The sequence below is a fragment of the Hyperolius riggenbachi genome, chromosome 1 (genome assembly GCF_040937935.1).
Source record: "Hyperolius riggenbachi isolate aHypRig1 chromosome 1, aHypRig1.pri, whole genome shotgun sequence".
NCBI classification, from domain to species: Eukaryota; Metazoa; Chordata; class Amphibia; order Anura; family Hyperoliidae; genus Hyperolius; species Hyperolius riggenbachi.
The window spans coordinates 446983510-447003562 of NC_090646.1; the positions used below are offsets into that span (position 1 = coordinate 446983510).

The window sequence follows — 20053 nt, forward strand, 5'->3', positions numbered from 1 at the left end:
CGGAGGCATAACGTGCAATTCAACATTTCCCCTTATTGTGATCCAGGTATCAGGGGCGTAGCAATAGGGGGTGCAGCGGTAGCGACCGCATCGGGGCCCTTGGGCCAGAGGGGCCCCGAAGGGCCCTCCCTCAACTACAGTATTAGTTCTCTATTGGTCCTGTGCTCATAATAATCACTTCTATATATACATTGAGTAGTGGTAATCATTAACAAGCTCTTCCCCATCCCCTTCTTGCACCTCTGACACTGTAGTTGCCATTGGCAGGTTTTGGTGCGCCGTATCAATTGTTATGTATAGAGTGGCTGGGGGGCCCCATTGTAAAACTCGCATCGGGGCCCACAGCCCCTTAGCTACGCCACTGCCAGGTATTCTAGGAAACAACACAATTCACTAGTGTGAAAGTAGCTCTAATTATAAAGTGAGCACTAAACTATACCTATTCCAATTCTACAGTGAATGCTGGATTGGGAAAAGCTGTAAACAGAAAGGACTACAGGATATGAAGGAAGAAGGTTGTGCCGTTGTACACCACACCACTAGGGACTCTATTCCGATTCCAGACCAAGTCGTAGAATAATATTCTGTGTACATGTTCCTTTAAGAGTCATTTTGATTGACTTCCCTTCATCCAATAGAAATGAGGTACAGCGTCACTTAACCTCAAATCAACGTTTACGCTGCAAGCATTCTGCTCTTTGGTTGGCTAATACTGTTCAATATAAAAGCGTTGTCCCTCGTGCGCGGCCTCTTTTACGTCCCGGAGCCCTTGTGTGAGGTATGTTCGCTGTGCTGCTGGTGGCAATGAGCGCCGCTCGTTTTCCTGCAGCCCCCTTCCTCTTCACTCATCAGCCGCGTGTGAGCGACAGGCAGCGCTGCACGTGCGGTACGGCGTGTACCAGATACGGGGAACCGTCATGTAGCTGGACTGTGTCAAATAAAGTACCTGCTGTATTGTAGTGAATATGCGTCCAGAGTGTTATGATTATCAATAGAGTAACCAAGCAGCTCAGGGTGAAAAGGGATAATTTGCATATTTAGTGGTAGTGCATTGTGGGTAACCACAAATGTTCATTTATAACTGAATTCTTGCAAATTTCCTTCTGTTTTAAGAAGGCAATTACACCATTATTATCAATCATACGGTGCTATCTCCAAAACTGAAAGTCTGAGCTAACGCTTAACCTACCTTTCCTTCCTTATATTATTGTTACCCCATCTCTAAAACGAACCTGAAGTGGAAAATAAGTCCTAAAGTGACATATAAGGTCCAGTGACTTGAGATGCAGCTACTTAACCTCAAAGTGAGGCATAGCCCAGAGGCTTCCCATCTCTTTGTTGACCCTGCCATTGCTTTGTACCTCTGAACGCATTAAATATGTTTTCATGGCTGCACTCTCAACCTGCTCCATAAGCTGAAGCCACTCATCCATGAACTTGCAACTGCACAGGCACATTATGGCTGTGAACTGTGTCAAGTCCTGTACCCACAGAGCGTTTTTTCCCAATGACCGGTAATTTTGGGAGTGATCGTTTCTGTGATCTTGTGATGTAAATACAGGTGTGAATTGTACTAATGATGTTTAGCGATTCACACAGAATTTTTCGTGACATGGTCCTTTAAAGATCTGATCTGCCGCCACGGCAGATCGAATCTTTAAAGGACAATGGCCTCAATTCACTAAGCTTTATCAAACACTTTATCAAACGTTTGATAATTTACCTCATGGGTAAAATTTAATTTTGAATTCACTAAGGTGTTATAGATTTATTGAACGTTTTATCGATAAAACATTCAATAAATATATAACACTTTGGTGAATTCAAAATTAGATTTTACCCATGAGGTAAATTATAAAACGTTTGATAAAGTGTTTGATAAAGCTCTGTGAATTGAGGCCAATGTCACGAAAAATTTTAAATACATGTAAACCTATTCAATTAAGAAATGTTTTTTCCAGAGTAAAAGGAGCCAGTAATTTACTTTTCATTTATGTTGCTGTCACTTACAGTAGGTAGTAGAAATCTGACAGAACAGTCAGGTTTTTAACTAGTCCATCTCTTCATGGAGGATTATCAGTAAGGCTTTTATTCTCTATAAAGACATTTTCTGAAAATAATTTATACAGTGAGGCTGGCCAGCCTCCCTGATCGCTGCACACTTTTTTGGAGGTTGGACAGAGCAGCTGCTATTCACTAAGTGCTTTTGAAACTAAACAAAACGCTGAGAATCCACCATGAAGAAATGGGATAGTCCAGAACCCGTCTGTTCTGCCATATTTCTACTATCTCCTGTAAGTGATAGCAACATTGGAAAAAAGTAATTTGTCTCATTTTACTCTGAAACGGTCTTCTTATTTGTATGTGTTTACATGTATTTAAAATTTTCGCGATAGTGGTCCTTTTAGATCCCCAACGACTCTGCGCTAAGTACTGTGATTGTCTGAAGTCTCGTGTGACATCACGCATACCTGCCAGAGGAAGATGGATTGGGGGAGTGCCTGCCGTCAGGGAGATGTCGCTCGATCCATCTTCCAGCATCACTGTGGTGAAGATGTAGTTTAAGAGGGTTCCATTCAGCGGCAGTGGGATCGAGAAGCATGTGGGAATCCTTTGAACCAGGGGCGTAGCAATAGGCCCTGCAGCGCCTGCGCCCGTGGGGGCGCCCGCCCCCCCCCCCCCTGGGGCCCGCTCGGGGCCGTTTTTTGGGGGCTGGAGGGGTGGCAGCATGAGGGGAAAGCCTTGCCCACAGTCGGCGGGGAGAGGGGAAGTTCCCCCCTCTCCCTCACCTCGGGGCGCTCCCCTCCAGCTAGTTAGTGTGTGGGCAAAGGCCAGTGGGCAGCGAGCGGCGGGCAGATACATACCTTCTTCCGTGCGTTCCATCGGAGACTTCTCGCTCTAGCGGCTGACGTCACTTCCGCTTCCGGAAGTGACGTCAGCCGCTAGAGCGAGAAGGCGGCGATGGAACGCAAGGAAGAAGGTATGTATCTGCCCGCCGCTCGCTGCCCACTGGCCTTTGCCCACACACTAACTAGCTGGAGTGGAGCGCAGAGGGGAGAACCCCGAGGTGAGTGAGAGGGGGGAACTTCCCCTCTCCCCGCCGACTGTGGGCAAGGCTTTCCCCTCATGCTGCCACCCCTCCAGCACCCAAAAACCGGCCACGAGCGGGCCCCAGGGGGGGAGGGGGCCCGCTCTGAAAATCTGCAGGGGGGCCCGGTGGGGCCTAGTTACGCCCCTGCTTTGAACTATCCAGAGGGCTCACACTTGTGTCTACGGGAGCCCCAGACTACTTTTTGAAAGTGTTTTGCCGCACAATATGTGCGCAGGCATGTTATTACAGTAGCTCCAGAAGCAGATGTTTCCTTGGTCTGTTCCAACCTTGCCACAGAGGAAGATATTCTCCCACGAAAGCTCCTCACCCTGGCTGGAGTCAAGCCCAACCACCACAACCCTGAATCTGTTTTGTGTCATGTTGATATTGATCTTATCAATTTAGATAGGGTGCCTGGGAAAGCCTCCTCAGTAACATTGAGGCATCTAATTACATTTATGTTTGCTAAAGAATGTTTCTCCTCCGTATGTCAGTGTATATAAGCTGTGTTTTTCAGTTCTGGTCAGGAACCAGTCCGACGAAGGCTTTTTATAAGTCGAAAGCTCACTGTTTATCCATCTCTAAGTTAGCCAATAAATGGAATCACCCTGATTCAAAACTCCTTGCTATTACAGTAGCCAGGGATTTCAAGGAGTTGCGAAATGTATAAAAGTATTGCAGGTTGTGTTATTTATTATTTTTTATCCCACACCATGCAGAATAGCAGATGCCTCCTAGAAAATCATTACATGCATTTTCACATGTGATGTTGCATTGCGGCAAATGCTGCTCAACTGCACAAGTGTGATCTCTCCCGTAGGTATCCAATGTATGCATTTTCTTTAATTGCCTGATATTTGAACACGGTGTTGTGTACTGGCTAGCAAATTCACCATGCTGAGTTCATACAGGATTATGTAACTGTATGTATGTACATTTATACAGCTTGAAAATTGACCAATCTAATTCAAACTTGTCAGGATTCAGTTAGTCCATTTTTCAAGCTGCATACATTTGCATACAGCATTTACATAATCCTTTTAGAATGATTTTCATTTTATTGACCATCCCTACTGGTGACAACTGTGGGAAAATATAGTATGTCCAGCAAAGTTAGAGACAGTTGTACAAGGTTTTTTATTTTTTTGGAGATTGTTGGGCTGTGTTTTAGAATGTCAGGAATGTGTTACTGTCAGGTATCCATTTGCATGGGCTGAAATACAGAACAGTTCAGCCAGGAGCTAATCGATAGATTTGGCTTGATGCAGAGAAGTGCGGTAATATTGACATGCAGGGATGGCATACTGCTTTCTACTGGTAGTGAGTTGCACTATTGGCATGGGCAACGATACTCAAGTAGCATTGGTGTTGCTAACGGTAACATTCAGATGGTAATGCGCATAACTGTAGCAACGCTCGGGCTACTTAAGTACTTGCGCAAGTAGGGTAACTTGCACTACATGCTTACTTTTGTACATCAAGCCCATTGTGTCTTCGCTTCTGCACTAAATTCAATTATAATAAATATCTTTTTTCATAGGTCACCAAGTCTTTAAACCCTTTTTGTGGCAATCCTTGGAAGCACTGTCAAGATGCCCAGGGAAGACAGGGCTACATGGAAGTCTAACTACTTCTTGAAAATTATTGTAAGTTTTAATACATATGTGCTTGGAAAAATGTATTATTGTCCATAACATTAAATAAGCAGTAACAGAGGAATGTGCTCCTATTTTAGAATTTTTACAACAGTACAGTAGTTTAAAAAGCAAAATTTTGGCACCATTCAAATAATTTGATTCAAAAAATGAAAAAGTGATCCAGGACGCCGAAGACTCTCCATCCTATACTTGCAAAAAATAAAAAAGGTCGCGGGTTGGTGTGGTCTTTGTGCAACAAAGTGCTTTCCAGACCTTACCAGTGCACAGAGTACTGACTGTGTCTTATTGCCTTGTTTCAAGTTAATATCATGGTAAAATAACCTAATTAAACTTATTGGACGTTGTTTCTTATAGTGTATTTGTTTCTATAATAGCACTCGGTGTTGATGGTCATTTTCATGGCGATTTCAAGAATGTCTAATTTCAGGGTGGGGGGGGGGGGGATTGGGGTGTTAATAATTTTGGGCTCGACAGTACAGCGGGCCGCTCCGTGGTGCGTATTTATATCTTGTCTGTCCCTGTACTGCAGCTTGAAGTGGCCACAGTGATGACTTTAGACGGGCAGGTTGTGTGGGTAGCTGTCAGTTATTGTGAATCTTAGAATTGGTGAAGTGGGCTAGTCTACTTTAGGGGACACAGCTGGAAATCTCACTGGAACATTTCTCCAATCACAGTACCCTCTTACAGGGCCCATACACCTAACGATTTTCCCACCGATATACGGCCGATTCGATCACAGTGATCGAATCGGCTGTGAAATCGCCGCGCACACCGCTGACAGAACGGTCGATTTCCGTCCGAAATCGATCGTTCCCGTCCGTGCGGAAGATTTCTCTCGATCGCCGGCGGGTCGGGAGTGCGTCGATAGTGGCGTTCGAATGCCCGACGACCGACGCAATACAGCAGGTATACATTACCTGTTCCGGCCGGCGCGAGTCCCCTGGTCCTCGCTGTCTTCTTTCTGCGCTGGGTTCCGGACCGGCTGCAGCTACACAGAACTTCCTGTCCCGGCAGGAAGTTTAAACAGTAGAGCGCCCTCTACTGTTTAAACTTCCCCTGGACAGGAAGTTCAGTAGCTGCAGGAACGGTCTGGAGCCCGGAGCGGAGAAGAAGACAGCTGGGACCAGGGGACTTGCGCCGGCCGGAACAGGTAATGTATGCAGGGGGGGGGGTGGCAGCGGCAGCTCCACAGATTGTGATCGGTTTCAGGCTGAAGTCTATTCACAATCTGTTTGCAGTAAGGTGGCCATACGATCCCTCTCTGATCAGATTCGATCAGAGAGGGATCTATCTGTTGGTGGAATCTGATGACAAATCGACCAGTGTATGGCCACCTTTACAGCACAAAGTGCTGGCCACTATCTGGTGATTGGCCAGATAGTGTGGGTGTAGTTTACTACAACCTACTGGAAACCTAGCAGTTGGAGAGGGTGTTGTCCACCTAATTACATTAGCAGAATTACCCTATGAGGTTTCCTGCTGGGTCCCATAAAGTAGACTAGCGCCTTTTATTTTATTGAATTGAGGATTCAATGATAAGTAGGAAGTCTGATCATTAATTGGCACCTAGTTATTTGTATTTTGACAGCTGTTTTTTCTCTTCTCCCACCTCTAGCAATTACTGGATGATTTCCCAAAATGTTTCATCGTGGGGGCGGACAATGTTGGTTCAAAACAAATGCAACAGATCCGTATGTCCCTGCGAGGGAAAGCCGTTGTGCTTATGGGAAAGAACACCATGATGCGCAAGGCTATCCGTGGTCACCTGGAAAACAACCCAGCTTTGGAGAAGTGAGTCAACAGATGCAGCTTCTATCGCCATGTGTTGTATACCTATCCATGTGATTGTTCAAACCTTACGGTTTTCGTTATATTTCAGGCTCTTGTCACACATCAAGGGAAATGTGGGCTTTGTTTTCACCAAGGAGGATCTTACTGAAGTACGAGACATGTTGCTGGCTAACAAGGTGAGTAGACATGCACTAAACATGGCTAGTAGTTTAGTCCAGCTGGTAGTATGTAAATGTACGCATGAATCCAGTGACATCACTTGGATGACTAATAGTCTTGGAGGGGACTTTCATTATTTTTTCATAGGCTGTCTTAGCTAGGCTCGGAAATGGTTACCACGGTGAAACTGATCAAACAGGCAGCCATGTTGCAGTTCCTATTTTCTTCTGATATGATAAAATGATCGGGCAGCAATATTGAGTTATGTATGAGCATCCATAGATTAAAATTCTTATCACCATGTGAAGTCCAGCTGGTGCTCTTATCTTCAATGTTCTCTCCGGGCTCTTTTTGCTGGGAGCTGCACCCAGGTAATTTTGGTGAGCACGCGGCTGTCACCGGCTTGCCTCTTTATCATCCCCCCCTACGCTGTAAGCAGAGTTGTGCCAGCCCTGCATTCCCACCATCATGCCCCACCGGGCTACTTTTTCATGTAAACCGGCTGGAAAAAGTTTCTGGGGAGAACCCTGCAGAGTTTTTCTAATGGAACTGCAACCATATCTTTAGTTGTGGGTAAGCCTTTGCATCAGAACTGGAAATTAAATTAAAGTGGGGAGGGGGGAGTTGGTGGGGGAGGTTAATTTGCCCGTCGCTGTCTCTATGCGCTGCTCTCTATGTTGCATTCCTCATATACTGCACAGCAATTGATGCATCCTGCTTATGGAACTTTCTCCATCTCAGGTCACCTAACTCTGCAGTCTAAAATAATCACGGATACCTTTGTGCAGGTCATTGTTCCCTATTGGCACCTCTGGCAGATGTTTGCACTATGTATCTTTGATCCGTTATGACCTTTTCCAATAGGGCCTACTTCCACTGGGATGCAGCATCTAATGTTCTAAATTGGATATGGGACCCGTGCTGTTGAGAAGCTGCAGCCATTTGGGTGTGTGCTGCGGTAAACTGCAGCATGCCATCTGAATTGCATCAACATGCGATTCAGATAGCAAGCCTACTGACTGAATATGCAGCGTTTCCCTGTCCGACTCGGATGCAGGCAAACGCTGTGGAAATGGGCTATTACAAGTAACATCTGGAGTAGGTCAATTGGGGTATTACTACCTTGATCACAATTTGGGTTGGATGTTTTGGTGCTACGTGAAAAGCAGACAGATTGCATATTAGTGAACTTAGTGGGTAACATTCTTTAGCTTGACAGAGGAAGAGTTAAGTGGAATAAGGGTGAGGTGAAGAGGTAGGGGGAGACACTAGGAACAGGTGATATGATAGTCTCATGCATTTATGGGGATTGCTTCCAGAATGTTTCTCTGCATGTGTGGCTACCATTTTTATGTCATAGAAACTAATGCCACTTGCTTATTTGATTATTTACACAAATGTGTTGAACCTGATACTGCTATAGATTTGTCTTGGCAGTATAGCAACCTTCTCAGTAGTGATGGTCATGTCTAGGAGAACTCATGGAGTAGCATGTTACTTGTTTAATCGGCTGACTGATTTGCAAAACTCTGATTTTGCTGTGATTGCATCCAGCATTGGCACATGATTGTGACTAGCAAATCAGAGACTTGTATATCTATCACCTGACCAAAACTGATAATGTGCTTTACCATGTTTTCCTAGACATGATTATTATTATTATTATTTATTTATAAAGCGCCAACATATTCCGTGGCGCTGTACAATGTAAGAAAACAAACAAGGGATACATAATGATACAGACAATGATATACATGAAAATATGAACACTGATACAAGATACAGCACTGCTGATTACAATTTGATTTAACAGGATGACTAAAATGTATAAATGTCTAACAGTGTGCAAGCAATTGAATTAATAACATTCCATGACACAAAAGGGTGAGAGCCCTGCCCTTGCAAGCTTACAATCTAAAGGAATGGGGTGGAAACAAGAGGTGGGGAAGTATACAGTATATGTACAGGCAGTGCGTAATTAGGTTATTTAGTGGGTGCATGGCCTAAGCTAGAGAATATGCTTGTGGGAAAAGGTGGGTTTTGAGGGAGCGTTTAAAGATTTCAAAGGTGGGAGAGTGGCGGATGTGTTGTGGAAGGGCATTCCAGAGGAGGGGTGAGGCACGTGAGAAGTCTTGTACACGTGCATGTGAGGAGGTAATTGTAGAAGAGGATAGAAGAAGCTCGTGTGCAGATCTGAGATTGCGGTTGGGTTGGTATCTGGAGACTAGTGAGGAGATGTACAGGGGAGAGAGATTGTGGAGAGCTTTGTAGGTTATGGTTAAGAGTTTGAACTGAATCCTCTCATTAAATTGATTATCTCTACTTCTCAGTAGTGTTGGGCCGAAGAGTTCGCCTGGCGAACCTCTCTGGGCCTCTTACTACTTCCGGGTCGCAATGTCCCGGAGTAGTACGCCTGCGCTGCCCGGCGGAGCGCGTCCTAGATCGCGCTCCTGTTGCCGGGCACTCTCTGCGCATGAGCGTGACGTCACTCATGACGTCACGCACATGCGCAGAGAGTGCCCGGCAACGGGAGCGCGATCTAGGACGCGCTCCGCCGGGCAGCGCAGGCGTACTACTCCGGGTCATTGCGACCCGGAAGTAGTAAGAGGCTCATGGATTTAGAGATGTTCGCCGGCGAACGGTTCGGGAACCGTTCGCCACATCTCTACTTCTCAGTCATTCTTATTTCATGCTGCAAAGGATTTATGGTGAAATGCAAGCTGCAGAGTTCTTTTTAGAATGAAGCCTTGTTGAAGACCCTTCTCAAATGTTGAAGTGGATCCAAGATGAACTTTTATACATTGCATAATTGTGTTCCTTACGTATAGGTTATAGGGCATTCCTCAAGCCAAATACTTTTTTTTATTGTTTTAATACTCTAATTCCCTATAAACTAAAAAAGCCTCGCCCACAGCTTCTCCAAAACGCCAAGGCACTCGGACACATGTAGCAAGGGCTTATGGGAGCTCAGTCTGGGCAGGAGGAGGAGGCGGTAACTAGCCAGAGATTTCAGAGGCAGAGGGGAGGGGGGAGTGAATTTTTCACAGGCTGAGGGGTGGAGATGCAGTTGCAGATTACCTGTGTAATGATGACAAACAGAACATGGCTGCTCTCATTGTCTCACAAGAATAAATCATCTTAAACTGCTGAAGCTGTATGCAGCCAGATTTGCTGTGTAAACTGTCTAAACTTTAGATAAGATATATATATATATATATATATATATATAGACAAGTTACTTGTTATAGTTAGTTTTTCATCACGGATCCGCTTTAAGTACTGTGGACTTTGGAGCGGTATTTAGCTGGGAAATTTATGCCAGGTTTAAAAGTTTGTACCCTTATCTTTCCTTGAAAGGGCCATTGGTAGTATGATTATGCTCAAGCACAACTGGTACCCATGAAATGTCTGCAGTCCTCTTTAGTGTCCACACGTGTGCTTGCGTTGTTTTTACCTTCTGCAGAGGTATAGTTTTTTTGTACTAATTCAGCATTGGCTTTATATAACTGAATTCTTGTTCTATCCAAGGTGCCAGCTTCAGCTCGTGCAGGTGCCATAGCCCCCTGCGATGTCACAGTGCCCGCTCAGAATACTGGTTTGGGTCCTGAGAAGACATCCTTCTTCCAGGCTTTGGGAATCACCACGAAGATCTCCAGAGGAACTATTGAAATCTTGGTAAGTGCTGATATAGGTCATTGTGTACTTCTGCCTGTAAGCTAAATTTTTCTACATTTAGTAATATATTTACATATATTGTAGACATATTTTTAACTCCTTATGGATGGCACGACTCTGGCCACTTAAGGACCAGAACACCCCCCCCCCCCCCCCTTTTCTTTTTTTTTCAATTCTCAGTGATCACAAGAATCCTGACCAGAGCACAGAATGTTATCCGATAGCTGAGTGTAGTGGCGGTGTGAACACTTTGGCCTTAATTCATGAAGCTGCACTCCCAAAGCACCGCAGCTTAAAGGGATACTGTAGGGGGTCGGGGGAAAATGAGCTGAACTTACCCGGGGCTTCTAATGGTCCCCCGCAGACATCCTGTGCCCGTGCAGCCGCTCACCGATGCTCTGGCCCCGCCTCCAGTTCACTTCTGGAGTTTCTGACTTTAAAGTCAGAAAACCACTGCACCTGCGTTGCCGTGTCCTCGATCCCACTGATGGAACCAGGAGCGTACTGCGCAGGCCCAGTATGGTCTGTGTCTGCGCAGTACACTCCTGGTGACATCAGCGGGAGCGAGGACACGGCAACGCAGGCGCAGTGGTTTTCTGACTTTAAAGTCAGAAATTCCAGAAGTGAACCGGAGGCGGGGCCGGAGCATTGCGGAGTGGCTGCGCCAACACAGGATGTCTGCGGGGGACCATTAGAAGCCCCGGGTAAGTTCAGCTCATTTTCCCCCGACCCCCCTACAGTATCCCTTTAATGTGAGGGAGTGCTCATTGAAATGAAGGAGCGGCAACTATGCATGCCTTACATGGCAGCTGTTGCTATGCAAGGAGCGTGCCTTCCTTAGTTACGTGCATTGCTTACAGAGCAACGCGCGTAACTTTAAATGCAGGTGGTCCTATGAAGTATTGCGACTGCTACTATGTTAATTAACATAGTTACTAGTTAATTAACATAGTAGTGACTGCTAGTGATGTATCGCAGTCACGATACTTCACAGGCCCACCCGCACTTAAAGTTGTGCGTTGCTATGTAAGCAATGTGCGTAACTAAGGAAGGCACACTCCTTACATAGCAACGAGCGACGCCATGTAAAGGCGTGCTTAGCGGACGCTCCTACATTTTATCTAGCGCTCCCTCACATTAAGCTGTAATAAATCAAGGCCATGGAGACAGACTATGGAATTCTACACCTTGATGTACATAAGAGGCTGCAAACGTGGAATAGATTTTAATAGCCTATGTTTGGAGCTGGTATAAGTACATCCTCTTGAAATTATTTAACCACTTGATGACCCAGCCTTTACCCTCCCCTTAAGGACCAGCGCTGATTACTGAGATCTGTGCTGGGTGGGCTCTACAGCCCCCAGCACAGATCAAACATTAGGCAGAGAGACCAGATCGCCCCCCTTTTTTCCCCAGTAGGGGGATGGTGTGCTGGGGGGGGGGGGGGTCTGATCGCTCCTGCCTGCGTGTGGCTGGCGGGGGGGGTGGGGGGGGGGCACTTCAAAGCCCCCTCCACCGCAGGATTCCCCCTCTTCTCCCTGCCCCGGAGATCGGAGGCTGCACAGGAACGGATCTGTCCTGTGCAGCATCTAACAGGCTCCTGCCTGTCAAGTGACAGCGATCCCCGGCCGCTGATTGGCCGGGGATCGCTGATCTGGTACAACGCTGCTTCTGTTAGCAGCGTTGTACAAATGTAAACAAAGCGGATTATTTCCGCTTGTGTTTACATTTAGCCTGTGAGCCGCGATCGGCGGCCCGCAGGCTATTCACGGAGCCCCCCGCCGTGGGCTGTTTCCTGATTAATAAGCCTGCAGCCGGCGACGCAGACGTGCGTCGCTGGTCCTGCAGCTACCACTTTGCCGACGCTCGTTATGAGTGTGCGGTCGGCAAATGGTTAAGTTATCCATTATTTGGCTCCTTAATTGTGCAGGGGTTATTCCTTCCATCCAGGAAACATCCAGGAAACATCCGAGCACCTAAAAAAATGAGCTCTACTTACCCGGGGCTTCCCCCAGCCCCTGGCTGCCGCTATGTCCCTCACTGCAGCTCCGATATGTGCTCCGTTTCAGAAGGCGACCTCGCCAGGTTGGCCTCTACTGCGCCTGCATGAGCACAACTTTCAAGGACGCTCACATGGTCTGGTTCAACAGGAAAAGTCCTAAACTCTTTGAAACCCCCATCAGCATACACCCACTGGTGCAGGATCTGGTCAGTCAGACCAAGCCATGTAGACAACTGGAAAGGATCCACAAAGCACAGTGTGATGAATAAAAAGCTGGTATTCTTTATTGGTAACTCCACACAAAAGACCATACATCCACAGGATACTGGCTTTTACTCATCACGCTGTGGTTTGCGGATCCTTTCTGGTTGTCCACGTGGTCTAGAGACGCGTGTTGTGACATAGTGGCTGCCAGGGGCTGGAGGAAGCCCCAGGGAAGTAGAGCTCTTTTCCCTTTTTTTTTTTTTTCTTCAGGTGCTCGAATGCTTCCTGTGATCCTGCTATACATTATAACGCTACTTTTTATTTTTATTTTTTTTATTGGGCAACAGAAGTTAACAAGAGCCATTCGTTTGTTTTGCTTAGGGCAGCACAGTAGTGCTGTCCCTGGTAGTGGGTCCCTGGTTTGAATCCTAGCCAGGGCACTATCTACATGGAGTTTGTATGTTCTCTCCTTGTCTGCGTCTGTTTACTCTGGGCACTCCAGTTTATTATCACTAATATTATTTAGTATATGTATATAGCATTGACATCTTCCACAGCGCTGTATCTCGTCTTGTCGTTTAACTGTCCCTCAGAGGGACTCAGTCTAATCCCTACCATAGTCATATGTCTATGTATGCATCGTGTAGCGTATGTATCGTAGTCTAGGGACGATTTGGGGGAAGCCAGTTAACTTATCTATAGTGCCCAGAGGAAACCCACGCAGACATGGGGAGAGCATACAAAAACTCCATAAGGATAGTGTCCTGCGGCTGGGATCCGAACTTAGGACCCAGCGCTGCAAGGCGAGAGTGCTATTCGCTATGCTGTCGTGCTGCTCCAGTTTCCTTCCTTATCACAAAAACATACAGACAAGTTCATTCGCTTCCCATGAAATTGGCCTTAGATTATTACGGACATATGACTATTGCAGCAATTAGGTTATGAAGTCCTCTGAGGAAAGGCTAGTGACATTGCTATGTACAGCAAAGTTCTAAGTGTCCGGCACCGACAGGGATGGCCTGTTGCTGGATACATATGCTTGCCAGTTGCTCGAGCAACTGGCTTAAAAAGTAAAGGGGGAGTGGTTACCTATGCAAATAATGGGAGAGCATCACGCCATGCAGATGGCTTCCTTGTTAGGATTTGAACCCAGGGACTCTAGTACTTGGTAAGTGGGCTAGTTGCACCAAGCTTTGCCTCCATTGTCGAGAGAAGCAGCAGCTCTAGTGCAGCGTACTTAAATTTATGATTATTGCTGCATGTTGTGCATGGAATTTTGTCCAGTGCATAATCATGTTTGACTAGGGTTGCAGGCTCCAAGTGTCCTAGCTAAAGTCATGTGGCCTCACAAACTGCTGCAGAAAACTTACAGGTACCCTGGGGAGATGTGCTTATTAATCAAACCGCTATATATAGTTACATAGTTATTTGGGTTGAAAAAAGACATACGTCCATCGAGTTCAACCAGTATAAAGTACCACACCAACCTGCTTCCTCACATATCCCTGTTGATCCAGAGGAAGGCGAAAAACCCTTACAAGGCATGGTCCATTTAGCCCCAAAAGGGGAAAAAATTCCTTCCTGACTCCAGATGGCAATCAGATCAAATCCCTGGATCAACATTACTGGGTATTACCTAGTAATTGTAGCCATGGATGCCATTCAACGCAAGGAAAGCATCTAAGCCCCCTTTAAATGCAGGTATAGAATATAGGTATAGTAAGGTATAGAATATAGGTATAGCAAGAGTGATCAAGATGTGGAATGCACTGCCACTTCCTGTGGCAATGCATTCCACATCTCAATCACTCCCACTGTAAAGAACCCTTTCCTAAATAAATGGCTAAAACGTTTTCCCTCCATGCGCAGATCATGTCCTCTAGTCCTTTGAGAAGGCCTAGGGACAAAAAGCTCATGCGCCAAGCTTTTGTATTGCCCTCTGATGTATTTATACATGTTAATTAGATCCCCTCTAAGGCGCCTTTTCTCTAGACTAAATAAACCCAGTTTATCTAACCTTTCTTGGTAAGTGAGACCTTCCAGCCCACGTATCAATTGTGTTGCTTGTCTCTGCACCTGCTCTAAAACTGCAGTATCTTTCCTGTAATGCGGCGCCCAGAACTGAATTCCATATTCCAGATGTGGCCTTACTAGAGAGTTAAACAGGGGCAATATTATGCTAGCATCTCAAGTTTTTATTTCACTTTTAATGCATCCCAAAATTTTATTAGCTTTAGCTGCAGCGGCTTGGCATTGAATCCGATTATTTAACTTGTTGACGATGAGTACTCCTAAGTCCTTCTCCAAGTTTGCTGTCCCCAACTGTATTCCATTTAATTTGTATGGTGCAATACCAAAATGCATGACCTTACATTTTCCAACATTGAATTTCATCTGCCATTTATGTGCCCATATAGCCATCCTATCCAGATCCTGTTGCTATATATCACAATCTTCCTGAGAGTTGATGATTCTGCACAATTTTGTATCATCTGCAAAAATAGCAACACTGCTTTCTACTGCATCTACTAGGTCATTAATAAATACATTGAAGAGCACTGGACCCAGTACAGACCCCTGTGGGACCCCACTGCTAACAGTCACCCATTTTGAGTATGATCCATTGACCACAACTCTTTGTTTTCTGTCCATTACCCAGTTCCCTATCCATGCACACAGACTCTTCCCCAGTCCTTGCATCCTCAACTTTTGCACCAACTTTTGTGGGGAACAGTGTTGAAGGCCTTTGCAAAAGTCCAAGAATTCTGCCAGGAAACCATTTACGGCTGCAACTTTGCTCAATGCAGGCCACAAAATAAAAATAAAAAAAACTGGTTATGTTTTGCACTGTACATACAAATCTCATGTCATTTCGGGTACACTTTAAGCTTTAAAGACACTTACAATGACAATTAGCCATTCCTTCGGATAGTCGTCCCACACCGATATCGATAAGCCTAGACATGGAACAGTGGATAGGTGTGCTTTAAGTTGTGCACTTTAACTTCAAATTTGGGGTTTCATAGAATTAGTCTTGATGACTTTTTGTTTACGATATGTAAATATTAGTTATAAGCCTTTACTGAAGTGATTGAAAGATGTTCTATTATAACTGTATTGTGTTCGTTTCAGAGCGATGTACAACTGATCAAGACTGGAGATAAAGTAGGTGCCAGTGAAGCCACCCTCCTGAACATGCTGAACATTTCCCCCTTCTCCTTTGGTTTGATCATCCAGCAAGTATATGACAATGGCAGCATCTACAGCCCAGAGGTTCTGGATATCACTGAAGATGCTTTGCGCACTCGCTTTTTGGAGGTATGATGCTGTTATCCGTATTATTTTCACGTATGTCTACTGGTCACTGGACTTGCTTAAATCCCATTTTGTCATCTTTAGGGTGTTCGCAATGTTGCCAGTGTCTGTCTTCAGATTGGCTACCCCACTGTTGCCTCTCTGCCTCACTCCATTATCAATGGCTACAAAAGAGTTCTGGCTCTTGCAGTGGAAACAGATTACAGCTTCCCATTGGCAGATAAGGTATGTGTTAAAGAAATGTAATTTTGCAATGGCAAGGCTAAAAGATTATAAAACCGGGCTTGTGATTAGAATACCCTCTTTTCATAGTCTGAGCTATTCAATAAAAATTGGGGTGTTTGAGATCCTTAGAAAAAAAAACTTATGTGATTGCATGGTTATGCTAATGAGAAAAGGCTTCTAATTTAATAGTACCCTTTACAATTTATGGTTTTGTTCAAAAGCCTTCTGTGAATTCCATTTCAAGCCACCTTCTGTTTTGCCTGTGTACCAGGGTTGATATAGTTCATTACGGAACAGTTGAGATTCTGTGCTCACTGAAGGATGATTCTCTTTGCAGGTCAAGGCTTTCTTGGCAGACCCAACAGCCTTTGTGGTTGCTGCTCCTGCAGCTGAGACTGCCACAGCTCCTGCTGCAGCTGCACCAGCCCAAGAGGAAAAAGATGAATCTGAGGAATCCGACGACGACATGGGCTTTGGCCTCTTCGACTAATCCAGTAATATGGGCTTGAATTCTCAATAAATGCGTTCACCAGTAAATCTCTGGTTATTTGTGACTTAATTCTACATTTCACTTTTTAAATTATTGTATGAGGTTTTTTTTTAATGCACAATATTCTTAATTTTCTATTGAGAAAAATACATCTATGAAACAAATAGCTAAGGAAAGCAGAGTAGCCCTCAAAAACACAAATGGGGTTAATGCCAAATATAAATTTACCATCAATATATTATATTCATCGACCCTTAATAAAATTGTTGTTTACAATTATCCATATGACCAGGGATAGTCAATGAGATGCAAATTGTCCTGAGATCATACTGGATTATGCCCATTTATGCAGTTTCAAAATGGGCCAATTAAATTCTGCCAAGGTCTAATTGGATTGGTCCATTTCAAGCTATGTACATTTGCGTACAGAACTTCCATTATCCTGTATCAACTCAAAATGATTTACGACTCATTGAGCTTTCCTATATATGAACTCTGGAGTGCTGCTTAAGGATAGGTGTCATTTCTTACACCTTTGGTAAGTTGGAGGGACGCACTAGTCAAAGATAATAATAATAATAATAATAATACGAACATTTATATAGCGCTTTTCTCCTGTCGGACTCAAAGCGCTCAAGAGCTGCAGCCACTGGGACGCGCTCAGGAGGCCACCCTGCAGTGTTAGGGAGTCTTGCCTTGAACTCCTTACTGAATAGGTACTTGACCTAGCCAGGATTCGAACTCTGGCCTCCCATGTCAAAGGCGGTGTTCTTAACCAGTACACTATCCAGCCACACGTACCAAAGATGTGTTTAGGCTAACCTGGCATGCATAGCAAGTATGGCTGTAAACGTAGGCAGAGGTGGGCACTGTCATTAATTATTTATTGAATACAACTATACTTTGTGGATAGTGCAAGCCTTTGCCTATATCTTCATATATCTTACCCTTATGAAATACTTGTTGCAGACTAGTCCTCAGTGGTGGGGATCTCAATTATAAAATGAGCCTTTAAAGAAAACCTGTAACGAGAAAAAGTTCCCCTGGGGGTACTCAACTCGGGTGGGGAAAGCCCCTGGATCCTAATTAGGCTTCCCCCGTCGTCCTGTGTCCCATGGCAGTCTCACTGTGCCCCTCCGAACAGCGTGGATGTAAATATTTACCTTCAGTATCGGCTCTCCGGTCGGAGATAGACGGAAATAGCCGATCTATGTTGGGCCGCTCTACTGCGCAGGTGCAGATCTCCTGTGCCTGCGTAGTAGAGCGGACCCGACAGAGATTGGCTATTTCCGTGCTTTGACACAACAGCGCCACCTGCTGGAGCCAGGGAAGGTAAATAAATCTAGCTCATCAGGCTTGTCGAGCCAGGATTGCAGGAGACTTTGGGGGAGCTAGTGCTGGATTGCCTGCAGCTACAGGGGAGGGGGAAGCCTCATTGGGACCCTAAGGCTTCCCCCTCCCGAAGTACCCCCAGGGGACGTTTTTTCAGTACAGGATCTCTAAGGCCATGCCTTATACTACATTGATCCTGGTTTCCCACGCCTTGCCCTTTGGACGGTGTATTACTTCCCATGTTAGCGGCACTCCCTGCAGTGGTATATGGGAAGGAGTTGTGTTCCAGACTTACAGCATTGACTTTTGCTTGGTGTCTGGGATGAGGAATTCTGCATCATCCACATGACCAGACTGGTGGCTGCAGGAGATGTGGGGACGATGGCAATTAGACGAGCAACTTGGATGGAGCTTGGTTATTCTGTTGTGTATATGTTTTCTGTTTAAAATTCTCATTATAATTTTAAGATTACATACACATGAAGAAAAAAAATCATTTTTAAATTGGCTTTGACAGTTCATATGTCAAAAGGCTCTAACATAAGAAAGGCAATTATATCGTTACCATTTCAAGCAGGAGCAATAGTGGTAGTGTACACCTGCCCGATAAATCCGCCACCATAAATAGATTTATGCACAAGAAATAAAGCCTGAAGTACTAAATTAATACCTGTCTCCCTGTCAAATTACTGTATAACATATATGTTATGGCCAAAACCAAAAATCGGCCAAAGTGGGAATTGGCCGGCCATTTCTAGAACTGGCCGATTTGATGTTGGCCAAAGTCCAAATGCTGGGGATTTCTGACATTTGCCGGCCAGTTTGCAAAATGGCCAAAGTCATTTGGCCAAAATGCACAAATCCCAGAACTTTCCGGGTCCTGTCCAGCACCATGAATGGCACTCAGCGCTTCCTTTCTGCTCTGAAAGATAAACAGCATAATAACCTTTACAGAAAAACATTTGTTACTGATAATACAAATCAGCAGTGTGTCTACTTCCTGATTTCATGGAAGCAGACATTGTTAACATCCTGTGCTTTCAAATTAGCTGCTCTGCCATGGCAGTCAGGTGACAAAGGGAAGAGATCAAATTACAGTGGTGATTAGTCACAGATGAGGGGGGTTCTTTGCACCAGGGGGGAGGGGCTTTGCTTTGCTGGGCACTTTTCATGGCTGGGGGGCTTTTCTGGGCACTTTGCGTGGCTGAAGGTGCTTTGATGGGCACTATGCATGGCTGGGGGCTGCTTGCGCTAAAGACCTCAGATCAAGGGGACCAGAAAGGCAGAGCAGCACACGCTGCCCGCCCGGACCCGTACACTTCACATGCGGAAGTGATCAATGACGTCACTTCCTCATAAAGTGTTCGCGTCCTGCGGGTCGCATGTGCGCTCATATGCCTGTGCGGTCGCACTGATCTGAGGTCTGTACAGGGAGTGCAGAATTATTAGGCAAATGAGTATTTTGACCACATCCTCTTTATGCATGTTGTCTTACTCCAAGCTGTATAGGCTCGAAAGCCTACTACCAATTAAGCATATTAGGTGATGTGCATCTCTGTAATGAGAAGGGGTGTGGTCTGACATCAACACCCTATATCAGGTGTGCATAATTATTAGGCAACTTCCTTTCCTTTGGCAAAATGGGTCAAAAGAAGGACTTGACGGGCTCAGAAAGGTCAAAAATAGTGAGATATCTTGCAGAGGGATGCAGCACTCTTAAAATTGCAAAACTTCTTAAGCGTGATCATCGAACAATCAAGCTTTGCATTCAAAATAGTCAACAGGGTCGCAAGAAGCGTGTGGAAAAACCAAGGCGCAAAATAACTGCCCATGAACTGAGAAAAGTCAAGCGTGCAGCTGCCAAGATGCCACCAGTTTGGCCATATTTCAGAGCTTCAACATCACTGGAGTGCCCAAAAGCACAAGGTGTGCAATACTCAGAGACATGGCCAAGGTAAGAAAGGCTGAAAGACGACCACCACTGAACAAGACACACAAGCTGAAACTTCAAGACTGGGCCAAGAAATATCTCAAGACTGATTTTTCTACAGTTTTATGGACTGATGAAATTAGTGAGTCTTGATGGGCCCGTGGCTGGATTGGTAAAGGGC

At 45.2% G+C, this 20053-nt stretch overlaps 1 protein-coding gene across 1 annotated transcript; it reads left to right on the forward strand.

Moving 5' to 3' along the window:
* The first annotated feature begins 691 nt into the window (after positions 1–691).
* On the forward strand, positions 692–16657 carry RPLP0 (ribosomal protein lateral stalk subunit P0). Its single transcript, XM_068238717.1, has 8 exons — positions 692–778; positions 4632–4737; positions 6365–6540; positions 6629–6716; positions 10228–10374; positions 15713–15898; positions 15980–16120; positions 16458–16657. The coding sequence occupies exons 2-8, from the start codon at positions 4684–4686 to the stop codon at positions 16608–16610; spliced, it is 945 nt and encodes a 314-aa protein (XP_068094818.1). The 5' UTR covers positions 692–778; positions 4632–4683; the 3' UTR covers positions 16611–16657.
* Positions 16658–20053: the final 3396 nt, after the last annotated feature.